The 12,916-nt window shown below is 40.1% G+C and overlaps 1 protein-coding gene across 5 annotated transcripts in view; it reads left to right on the plus strand.

The window, feature by feature from the left end:
• The window catches only part of ADGRB3 (adhesion G protein-coupled receptor B3), a 466,862-nt gene that overhangs the window by 164,995 nt on the left and 288,951 nt on the right, over positions 1-12,916 (plus strand). For all 5 annotated transcript variants that reach the window (XM_081186906.1, XM_081186903.1, XM_081186902.1 and 2 more), the window contains one exon: positions 8,622-8,786. In XM_081186906.1, coding sequence (XP_081043032.1) covers positions 8,622-8,786 — 165 coding nt within the window. The remainder of the gene's footprint in view (positions 1-8,621; positions 8,787-12,916) is intronic.

Here is a 12,916-nt window from a genome sequence, read left to right on the forward strand (position 1 = left end):
TTAAACAATGCTTTTCTAACAATGTGATTCTTGAAAATACTGTTAACTTTATCATACCATAAATATGCGTGCCAACCAAAAGAGTTGTTGAAACCTTCCAGATCTAAGATGTCTGTATTTTCGAGGAGCATCCATTCTTTCAGCCAGCAAAATGCTGCTGCCTCATAGTACAATTTCAAGTCCGGCAGGGCAAATCCCCCTCTTTCCTTCGCATCTGTCAGTATTTTAAATTTAATTCTGGGCTTTTTGCCCTGCCAGACAAATTTTGAAATATCTTTCTGCCACCTCTTAAAACATTCCATCTTATCCAGGATCTGCAAGGTCTGAAACAAAAATAACATTCTAGGCAATACATTCATTTTAATCACAGCGATTCGGCCTAGCATTGACAGTTTCAAATTTGACCAAATTTCTAAGTCTTTTTTAATTTCCGACCAACATTTTTCATAGTTATCTTTATACAAATTCACATTTTTTGATGTCAAATAGACCCCTAGATATTTCACCTTCTTGACCAGTGTCAACCCTGTCTCCTCTTGGAACTTCTCCTTTTCTGCATCTGTTAGATTTTTGCCTAAGACTTTGGTTTTTTGTTTATTCAGCTTGAATCCAGCTACCTGGCCAAACTGTTGTATTATTTCTAACACCTTTTTCGTACTAGCGTTTGGCTCTTGCAAAGTCAATACTAGGTCATCTGCAAACGCTCTTAACTTGTAATGTTTAGCTCCGACCTGGACACCCTTGACCTGCTGGTCTTCCCTTATCATATTCAGCAACACCTCCAGGACTGAAATAAAAAGTAATGGGGAGATTGGACACCCTTGTCGTGTTCCTTTCTCTATCTTAAGTTCCTCCGTCACTACATTATTTACAATCAATTTAGCTTTTTGTTCAGAATATATTGCAGCCATACCATTCTCAAAACCTTTACCTACCCCCATCCCCTGAAGATTCTTTAACATAAAGCTCCAGGAAATATTATCAAAGGCTTTCTCCGCGTCCACAAAGATCAATACTGCTTTGGTGTTTATATTCACCTCTAGCTTTTCCAAAATGTCTATCACATTTCTAACATTGTCTGCCAGGTGTCTTTTAGGGAGAAAGCCTGCCTGGTCCCTATGAATCTTCTCCATCAACACTCTTTTAAGTCTTTTTGCCAAAATGTCTGCAAAAATTTTGTAATCCACATTGAGTAAAGATATTGGGCGGTAGTTCTTCAATTGAGTCTTTTCAGTCTCTGTCTTTGGTATGAGTGAAATATATGCTTCTTTCCACGATTCAGGTGCCCTTTTTCCCTCAAGAATCTCATTACAGACTTCTTTCAGTGGTTGAATCAACCATTCCTTCAGTGATTTGTAGTATCTTGAAGTCAGCCCATCTGGTCCTGGAGATTTGCCTAGTTGCATATTCTGAATGGCAGCCTCTATCTCTTGCTCTGATATTCTCTGGTTCAAATCAATCTTGTTTTGATGAGAGATTTTTTGTAATCCAAATTTTCCAAGGAATTTGTCTATATCTTCTTCATTTTGCGGGCCTTGGGTATAAAGCTTTTTAAAATAGCCTAAGAAACAGTTTCTAATCTCATTAGGTTTAGATATGTTCTTTCCATCCACTTCTAGACTTGTGACTGTATTTAATTTCTGCCTTTTCTTCAATTGCCATGCCAGAAGTTTACCACATTTGTTTGCCGATTCGAATGTCTTTTGCTTCATCTGTTTTATCTTCCATTCAATCTCTAGGTTCATCAATTCCATATATTGTGACTGATATAGCTTAATCTCTCTTAAAATCTCCTGGGACTTTGGCTTTGCTCTTAGTTTTTTCTCTCCTTCCTTTATCTTTTCCAAGATCTTTTCTTTTTTCTCATTCTGTTTTTTCTTCTTTATTGAGTTTTGTTGAATCAAGAAGCCTCGCATCACGGCTTTACTTGCGTCCCAGATCACTCTTTTCTCAACGTCAGCCCTCAAATTTATTTCAAAATAGTCTTTTAAAGTTTTTTGGGCCTTCGTAAGAATTTCCTTGTCTCGAAAGAGGGTGTCATTCATTCTCCATCTAAATTGACCAGTTGATGTTAGTTTCATTTCCATCTTCACGGCGTTATGGTCGGAGCAAGTTTTTGGGCAGATTTCTACCTTCTTAATCTTTGGAGCCATACCACTAGTAATCCAGATTTGATCGATTCTGGTCCAGGTCAGCATTGCTTGGGAGAAAAAGGTTCCCTCTCTCTCCAGAGGGTTCCTTACTCTCCATATATCTATCAAGTCCATGTTTTCAGTCATTTCAAAGAAAGTCTTAGGCAGTCTCCCTTCCTTAGTGATTGTTAGTCTTTGTGACTTATCCATATTCGTAGAGACCACGCCATTCATGTCTCCCATCATTATCATATTATAGTCCAGATAGTCCGTAAGGGTTTCATGAAGTCTCTTAAAGAAGTCAGATTTGCCTTCGTTTGGTGCATAAATTCCAACAACTAACAGTTTTTCTCCTTGTACTTGTATCTCCACTGCCAAATATCTCCCTTGTTCATCTTTAAAAATCATTTTTGGGGCCCATTTTTCTTTCACATATATTACAACTCCTCTTTTCTTAACTTTATCTGATGAAACAAATTCTTGTCCTAGCCTTTTGTTTGTAAGTAGTCTCCTATGGGCTCTGGTTATGTGTGTTTCTTGTAGGCATATCAAATCCAATTGTTCTCTGTTCAAAATGTGAAATACTTGTCTTCTCTTCAAAGGCCCATTCAGTCCATTACAATTCCAGCTAAGGAATTGTAGAGCCATCTTATTGTTTTCTTATAGCTCCTCCAACAGCTCCAAGTTGTTGCTCTTCTTCTGATGGTAATGGTTTCTGTCCAATCGAAAGGTTGAGAATGTCTAGTGCTCTCCTCTGTTCTGCCAGTACGTCCACAGTCCCCTTCTGGAGGTCCTCCTGGTGTCTTGCCAGAAATTTATCTTTATCTTGGATTGTCTTTATTTTCACCTTTTTTAATTTATAGTCAAATGACAGTCCTTGTGGGAATTCCCACCTAAAACGGATGTTGTTTTTCTTTAGCAAGAGGGCCAAATCCTTGTAGAAGTTTCTTAAGTCCAGGATGTATTTTGGGATGTCTTTAAAGATCTGTACAGTTGAGTTACCAATTTGAAGGGCCTTTTGAAAGTGTAATCCTAGGATTTTGTCTCTTTCTTCCTTGGATCTGAGTGTGATCAAGCAGTCTCTCGGGGTCTTTCTGTCCTGTTTTTTGCCCAGTCTAAAAGCTGTTGTGATTTTAAATTCGTCTTCCTCCAAATCCCAACAGCCCACAAACTCCCGTGTCAGGTATTCCGCGAGATTGTCTCTCTCATTCTCTGGAACCAACCTTAGTTTTAAGTTTCTCTCTTTTCTCTGTAAGTCCCATAAGGCCAAAGTTGCGTCGTGCTCATAGACCTTCTTGGCAATCGGTTCTAGTCTCTCCTGCGTCTCTCCAGCAGCAGCTTTCGCATCCTCGGCAATTTGACGTGTGGTTGCGTTTTCCTCTACCAGTTTGTTGATGGATTCTGTATTCTGATTTAATCTTGCTGATATCTCTGTTAATTTTTGCGTATTTTCTGAAGTTTGTTTTGTCAAAGACTCCAGAGTTTGATTTATCTTAAGCAAGGCATCTGTCACCGCTTCCATAGAGGCAGCTGCTGCTTTTTCCTGTTCTGTTATTCCTGCTGGTCCTGGAGCTGCAGCTGAAATTGAGCCTCTTTTCTTTGACGACTGCTGTTGCAGCTGTTGTTGTTGTTGTCTTATTTTAGCTCTTGTGACAATCTCTTCCTGTGTACCACTCATGTCAAGGTCACTTCCCACGGGAGCTGTTCTGCTGGGAAATTCCACTGTCCTGGGCCGTGTCAAACATTCATTACCCTCTAGGGGGAGCAAATCAAAATGGCCATAAAGTAAAAAGTTCAAATACAAGAACAAAGGAGAATGTCCAAAGGTGTAAAAAAGAAGGATTTTACAGTCAGAGTCAATATTGCTATAAACTTGTAGCTGCAAATTGCCACAGTTTCACAGTTTCACAGTTTCACAGTCTATGTTGTTTCCCCTTGTATTACACTGTGGCCAATCACTGTATAAACTTTGTATCACAGTATCATAGTATTACTTTGTGGGCAAAGTCAGTTCAATGAGCTATTGCTCTGAGAAGGCAGACCGTTTCGTGCTTTTAGAGCGAGACAGCAGAGGATTTTGCTTGAAATAGATCTTGCAGATTTACAGTCTCATTCGTCTCCCCTCTGCCCTGCTAGCCAGAGGGGAGATCCAAAATCCCCGTGCCCGGTTCAGTTACTTAGAAAGCAAGTTTCATCGGATGCAAGTTTAAAGTTCCGCTGCTTTAAATTTCATGCAGTCGGGGGGAGGCAGACTTCCTTGATTTAACCCCCCGCTTTCAGCTCAATTTCTAAAGTTTCCCAATTGTTTTTCAGTTCCTACTCACGGGAATTCAGTCCAAATTTCTTTTCAGGAAGGAATCGGCGCTCTCCGCTAATGGCGACGCGGCTTCACTTCGCAGGCTGGGTAGCGACTCTCAGCACCGCGCTCACTCCCGATGTCGATCCGTAGCCTTTAAAAAGGCTCTTTCACGGTACCGGGGGGCGCAAATGGTGCCCACCGAGTCTCCTTGTTCTCAGGCTTCAGCGCCTGGGATTTTAGGGGTCCCCCGCTCGCCGTAGCGGGTAAGACCCGAACTTGCGAAGCAGTCCTTCTCCGGAGCTCGGAGGCAGGACCGCCATTAAGCGCTGGCACCGACCGGAAGTCAGCGATCATTACTACATTTCCACTTTAACAGTATAGTCTCATATTCAAAAAATAGCATCATTGAGTTCAATGGAGTGTGCAGTGGATCACACACCCTAAAAGTAGTAGAGGATACTAGTGAATTCTTTGTGATAATTAACTCTGGCAACATCGAATAGTAATGTCTGCTAGCATTTCTTTCCTCAGGAAGAAGTTTCAAGGAATCCAGAGGCTCATTTCCTAGACATACCCACAACTTTTCTGCCCAACTCTCACACAGCATATGAGAATGGCTAGATTTGCTCATGAGGGTAGAAAAATAGGGCTGGGGGAGATATAACACTGACTCAAACCTGACCATGGCTAAGAAATGAGAAGTCACACAGGGCTGCCATATGTCCTCTTTTTTCAGAACACGTCCACTTTTTCATGGGTATGTAAAATGAGAGTTGCCATAGTGATCCGTAGTTAAATGCAGACATTGGCAAATGTGTCCCTTTTTTGCTCTTCTAAATATGGCAACCCTATCATCTCATCTCCTCCACTCTCTAAAGGCAATTATCCCTTCTCCCTTACCATGTTTAGAGGAAGTGTTGACATCGAGCTTCACCACAGTTAATGCTAACCAGGGTGAGGATTTGAGAATGACCTTAACTTTTGCACTGAAATCCTGGTTAAACAGGAACTTTGGTTTGAGTTACTTATGGTTAAGTGAGTGAAGGAACTTGATCATTGTGGTGGGACGGGGAGGGCAATATGTTCCCAACACTGGCTCCTGATCTCTTAATTATCGCCTTCCAAAAGAAAACATGCCTTAAGCTGAGCATAAATTTCTATCCCAAAGTGAAAGGCACTAGTTAAAGTAGAATATATTATCTAAGTAAGCAATTAGCTTTCATGAGAATGACTATCCATAGCTGATGGTATTACTTAGGGATGTGTTCCATATGTCTGCAGATATATCACTGAATCAGAAAACTGTAGAGGGGAAGATGAAGTCTAAGAACTTCAGTTTTCATTTTTAAGTGCTGCTATTTGTGGATGAAAATTTAAATATATATAAATAGCAATTATCCAGCCAGAAAACAAGAGGAAGTTGGGGAATTCACAATAATAGAAAAATGCTATTTTTACTCCTTACACATTTTTCTTTTATTTTTTATCTCCATCACTTTCTTGTCCCTGTTCACTTATCTTTTATCGGTGCCAGATACTTTTATCCCAATCTTGATACTGCAATCATTGGCAAAACATTCAAGATGACTAAGTCAGAGCTTTAACTTTACCCCACTTCCATTTATGTATAACAGAATGTTTATTTCCTTTGCATAGAATTTGGATTCCATTTTAACAAAAAAATTCACACACCTTGTTTCAGCTGAACCCTTCAGATATAATTCCAGAAGGGTTGGACCAGCATTTGTGGCTACAGTGTGTAGAAAAGGCAAGCCTATACTGTTTTACATCAGGAGGATGTGATCCTTGATAGAGCTGGTGGAACCCTTCTTGGAATTGGCAATTATCGACATGCTTTGATAAATGCAAACATATTTTGATAAACAGGAGTTTTCATATCTGAACGTAGTTCGAGGCATAATAATGGAGATAATTTAAGCCACTTGGTATCTGATTCAGTACTTGATAACCAAAAGTTCTGATCATGTCACCAAGGAAAATATATAATTATTATACCTGCATGGACCCCTGGTTGACGTCTGTTACACATTTTGGATATAATGTATCATTGGTGGATGCCAATGTAGAGAATAGCATTCAAAAATTGCTCATTATCATGATTATATGAATTAGACTCTTCCTAGAAATATATCAGTTATATATTATAACAAATGTGCGTATGCCAGGTGATTCCAGGGTAGGCAGGCATAGTCCTGGAATTCCACCACATGTTGACTTGACATCCTTCCCCTTTACTTGAACAGGGCTAACTCCTCACCCCACTTGTGATGCTTCCTCTGAAAAAACTACATACATACAAAGCCCCATTGATAGCAGACAAGCAAAACTTGCTCTAGGCATTTCGTTCATTAATATTTTACAGAAGACGAAATAATTTATAAAGGAATTTAGCCTCTTCATGTCTTAGGCTTTGACAGCGTTTGCAAATAACCTGCTATTATTGGTGTGCCTCTTCCATTTTTAAAACAGATAGATATGTGTCGAAAGAGGTAAACAGAAAGGAAAAGGGTGTTTATGAGTATCTTTTTCATTGCAATTAGTATAGACATTGGACACAATCCAAAGGATTGTAGGCATACTTAGGCTTAGTTCTCACTGAGGTGCTAAAACTCAGCCTGGACTTTATAGAATAAACTGCAGGTGGTGGCAGCTCACATGATTTTGTGAATATATCACTGCACCTAGAAAAATATCATGTCAGGGGGAGACAACTAGGATGGCACCCTTATCCCTGGCATCTACTTTTCCTTGTAGATGGATACAGGGGTATAGATTTCTGAGCTCTCCTCTGAAGTTGGAAGGAACATAATCCATATGCAGATTTATCACCTGAATGAGAACTGAGTCATAATGTCCCATTGAAACTGTGCTTGTGTGTGTGTCTGCATGCACACAGCTATAGAAAGGAATTCAACATCATGCTATTATGATCTTTCTGATATCACAGGCACAGCAATCCTTCCCAATGCTTGTCTGGGAGTTCTCCTGACCTCCCTCAAAGCCAGTGGGGGGCATGCAGGGGGAGGAGAGGAAGGGAAGTCTCATTATGCTAGGAGGAATTGCTGTTCTGGTGCCTGCTAGCACAATCATTTAGTTGAATCTGGCCTGTTGATTTCACAGACTTAGGCGTGCTTAATGTCTCTTGGTTGTCCCCATTGATTTAATAGAGATGCTATCTGCATGTGAATGTATACAAATAGAAATGAAGCAAATGAAGTTTAATGTTTATGTTTCATCCTAATTTAGGAAAGTGACTGAAGCAATGCTTATTTTTTAATTTATGTAAGACTGATAAATGGGTGAAATTCTTGTTACAAAGTGCAGTAAAGTGCAACTCTATCTGAACTAAATCAAATTATGTCAGTGGTTCATGCTTTGAACTCTTACGAAAAACCTTACATGGAAATTCTACTGTCTCACATATACTTTTTTGAATCATTTGCTGCCCAGAATTTTCCTAGTCAAAACTGAGCCCTGATCAGTTTGGTCCTGTGTATAGTAAATAATCTGCATAAGAAGTTGAGTGATTGTTGGGTATAAGTGTTCATTTACTGGATTATGTCTATCCATCTACCTGATGGTAATCAATTTGTTTTGTATTTGTCACATGATAACTAAATACACATGACATAAAAACTGGCCCCATATAATGGGCTTTGTTACAATGTGTTGTTCTTGAACAACACATATATACCCTACTCCAGTGGTTTACTTCAGGTCCAAGACATTCCACTGCATCTCCAAAGCTCTCTAAACATTAATGAAATCCCATTCATTCTGTGGAAGAAACAGATCTCTGTCTACATTTCTTTTGTACGTGTAGACCAGCTGTCCAGTGAAATGAATGGAGCAGACAACACACACAAGAGCAACATATGTCTTGGGCTGAAGGCTGTGGTTCTAGCCATATCTGCAATATAAGTCCTATTGACCTATTATGATTATGATTAAATGAAAAGTTGCAATCATAAGCCTAGCTTGCTGATCACTAATGCTGCAATGCTCTAAACTTGGATTAACTTATATTTGTGAATGGTGGAAATGCTGTTGTTGTTTTCTTCCTTCGGATGCTGGCCAAGTTATTCAAGTTACAGTTTTACTATGTTTGTTTTTAACCCACTTGGCTACTCATGTTATTTTCTTGTTAAAGCCTCTTTGCTTTATTACAGTACATGGAGTTTGGGAGGAATGGTCACCTTGGAGTTTGTGCTCATTCACATGTGGTCGAGGCCAAAGAACTAGAACAAGGTCATGTATACCTCCCCAGTATGGGGGAAGATCATGTGATGGACCTGAAACACAGCATAAGCCTTGCAATATTGCTCTTTGCCCTGGTGAGCATATATAGAATAACTGTTTGCTACTTACAAGGTTTGTTTGTTTTTCCAGTGTAGTACCTTTGTGGTCTCCATTGTTGTTTTGTGCAGCTTGAGCTTAAACTACAAGAAGGATGCATTCCTATAGCATCATGGGGACACTAACAGGGCTAGTTAGAAAAAGAAAAGTAAACTCGTGTTTTCCCTAGAAAACATCTGTGCACCTTGGACATTAAAGTTGAATGCTTGGAAGTCCTCCAAGGAGTTCTCTGAGTGTTCAGCTTGATGGCTGCAAATGCCTGCCAGCCTTTTGCTGGATGCTTCTCAGCCGCCTTTCCCCCAAAACAAATGAAACCCCTCATTGTAGAGAAGGAGTAGCTCCAAGGAAAAGAGGCCCCACATGCCACCATTGGCTGGAAATGATGAGCAAAGAGTCATATCCTTCTAGGAATCATACAGCTTATAGTCTAGTCCATGATTCTCCAGTGGGAAAAGGCACTCTTGTGTGTCACTTGCTGCTGGAGAGGCAGCCCACCTGGACCTTCTTTATTAAGAGTCTTTCACTCCATCCTCCTTCTCTATAGCTAGGTTTTTTTAGGGTCTTGGGAGAGAGGCTAGTTGCAGGCTGGGGTTCAACAAAGCAGAAACATGGGTCTTGGTTCTGCTTGTGACATTTCAAGCAGGAGTGCTTGCAAAGTCAAGCATGCTTTGCTTGCATTCTCACTCCATCCTTAAAGCTGGTGCTTTGGTGTGCTCTGTTTCTTATTCCTTAACCTGGAGGTAGAAGGTGGGATCCACAGAACCATACAAGTCATTTTGTGAAGGGGTCTTCAGGCCTGTGGGTCTTAAAGAGAAACACAGCCACGTAGCAAGCCATTTTGACATGAAGGGGAATTTCTTAAACAGTACGTAGAATGCAGTGCTGGGTTACCCAATAGACTGACTAAGCAAAGCAGGGGCACAAAAAGGGAAGTATTTTTAATAAAGAATTTGAATGAAAAATAAAACTTTATTTCATTTTATGTATTAGTATTGTTTTTATTTTAAATTACATATGGAGGGCACCATAATCTTTTAAGTGGTTGGGGCCCTTGGTGACATGGCACAGGAGTCCACAGCTCAAGGGAAAGAAATACCAACATTGAGTATGGTATGGGGCTTACATTAAGTAGTTCTTTGAATCCTGGCCACTAAATATAAAATATATGAAACATGCATTGGATATATGTGCATCTAATGGCCAAATGATGTCTCAAGAGCCCTGAGTGGGACCCAGAGAACAAGGAACAGAGCTCTGTTCACACCATGGAACTTTGTGATGCACAGGGTGGTTCACAGAACAAAAATGCAGCTGAATGAAAAAAGGACCCCATTTCATTCCTCTAGATGCCACACGTGTATATGCTGAGATGCTTGAGGGTGTTTGCAACAAGTTACAGAAGACAGCAGTGGGTTAATTAGTAAGAATGTGGGAATTCAACTGTTATAAGGTGCATCTTAAAACTCATCTTTCTGATATTGTCCAGTACATAGTACCCATTGATAAATTCTATAAATGTCTGCTTTGTACTGCATGTTGGTCCATTTGTTTGAAATATTCAGCATGTTGGGGCACTGTTACCAGGGTGGAAGCAATACCACTCAAAACTTTGGACTGCCAGTATAATGCCCAGGTGATAACTATGTGATACTTTAAGTGAAATCTTTGACAGCTACTCCATGACTACACCTGAGTAAGAAGCAAAACTGCATAAACATGTTACGAGCTGTGTGGCACCTACTGTTGGGACTATACTGAACATTTCTTGTGTTCAAATTCTGTTACTCCAATTATTTTCTTTCTCCCAAATTGCTACTGAAAGGAAAAGAAAAAGGAAAAGAAAAAGGAAAAGGAAAAGGAGTTTAAGATATACTTAGCTATGGCAGCAACAATTCCCATGATTTAGAGCAATATTAAATGATAGAGTACCATCAGAGTTACTTAGCCAGTTTAGTAGATGCAGGCAAAAGTCAAGTGTAAAGACTACAGTGCAGTTCATGGGCATCAGTAGCTAAGGAATCTTGGGTAGCCTGCTAACCATTCATTTCAACCAATTTCACAATACCTAATCATGTTTCATAAACATGTCATACTCTGTAATCATTGTTTGGCCTGCCTCTTCCCTGTAATATCATAGTGCCGTAGAATCGAAATAGGAAGAAATTAAATTTAAGTTCATAGAATTGTAGAGTTGGGAGAGATCCAGCCACCTACAGTGCAATTAAGTTCTGTAGGACATCTTTAGATGAGGTCACAAAATAAGCAGATTTGGTGGGTAGCCATATTTTGAGATGCTTATCCAATTTCCTAATCAACCAAGATGTTACTAATCCTTCATAATCATCTGCGAACAGTTATATTCCGAGACTTTGTAAGACTTTCTGAGGAAACATATATATCCACATTGAAACAGATCTTAGCACATGGTGCTATTTTCAGGATACATACACACACGCTTCCAAGGATGATAATATAAGTTAGATATGTATCATGTAACTGTCTGAATGTTATGTGTCTCCCACAATCCCCTTGCTAGCATACCCAGTCCTATGTAAAAAGCTTTTCCTGTTATCCAAACATCTGTCTGTGCAACATTTTTGTATGTCTCCTAAACCTTAGATGAAATGAAAGATGTACAAAATGATGTTAATCTTTGTGTAAGTTCAGAGTTTTATATTGTTGCCAACGATTCACATTTGTTTTATTCTGCTCTTGAAATGTCCTTCTTTCTTCTCGCCATCAGATGCATTGAGTAATCTTTTTCCTCCTTATCATCTAAGTGACAAATTTCTTAAAATCCATGTCACTCAACACAATCCTATGCATGCTTACTTGAAAGCAAGTCTATGTCTAATATGGCTTAGTCCCTGCTAAATGTGATCAGAATTGTTGTGTTAAAACATATTACAAGGGAGTATGTTGTTTCATCAGTGTCCATGCTACTTACTTAGAAGTGTAGTAAAACAAAATACAGCCTAATGTGACACTGTGTTTTGCACTGTTTCACCTAAAATAGTCTCTTCTTACTCTTGACCAGTATAATACAGCCATCCACCTCTCCTCACATACCATGGCTGACTCCTTTTTAAAAACAAAGCACTTGACTAAATGGATAGATAGACTCTGAGACTTCTCACAGGGTCCTTAGGGTCCATGCTTCAGCATTAGTATCACCCTGCCAAATCTGCGCATGCATCATGCTGCATCGGCATGTAGAAGGACTGGCGTCAAGTACTAGTGCCCATGGTCTAACAGGGTAGCATCAGCAAGACTCTGTAAGTCACCGACAGGCAATCTTGTCACAAATCAAGCCTGAGTGTGTGAAACAATGCCACCTTGGGATGGTTTTTCATCTAGTCTGCTGTGATGGGGATCAAGCAGTACAACGGAGCACGAGTAAACCATGGTTCTGCCTTGTATTCGGGCTTGAGGGCCATCCGGATGAATGTGCTGGTTGTGGCTCCCATCATGGCACGGATTGGTTAATCATACAATAAATGCTGTGCCTAGAGAATCAGATTTGCTTTTTAAGGCTCCAGCTAGTGTGGGAGATATGACTGGTGAGGTGGAATGGTAGGGAGTAACTGGTCATCACCAGTGAGGGTGACTAAATCAAGGGGGGGACACTTTCATCCTTAGGGGAATCAGAGAGTAGTATCCAAAGCAAGCAGTGAATGGTGGAGGTACCGTGTGCAGCCTAGTCTGATGTTGGTTCTGCTACACTTGAGAAGGTCAAAATAGAACTCAGTGACCACATTTACCCCTCTCTTGACACATGTGCACACACCACCTCGAGTGCACCCATTATATAGAAGAGAAGGTCAGAATATTCATCTCCCTCTTCTTCCCAGCACCTAGGCTATCAGGTAACCCCTGCACAGCCTTTTGCATAATGGTTGGTGTGCTGAAAGCTATGTATAGGTTCTATTTAGCAGCCCTCTCCATGGGCACATCAATACCCCCCCCAGCCGAAGACGATGTACTCCTCATTTCTGTGTACTCCTAATTATTTAATTGAATTACATTTTCCAGGATAAAGCAGGATTTTGTAACCCATAAGATTAATAACCTGCACTAAACAAACAAGAAACTGTCATGGTAGCTTTGC

Source organism: Podarcis bocagei, assembly GCF_964188305.1.
Source record: "Podarcis bocagei genome assembly, chromosome: 3".
Classification (NCBI taxonomy): Eukaryota; Metazoa; Chordata; class Lepidosauria; order Squamata; family Lacertidae; genus Podarcis; species Podarcis bocagei.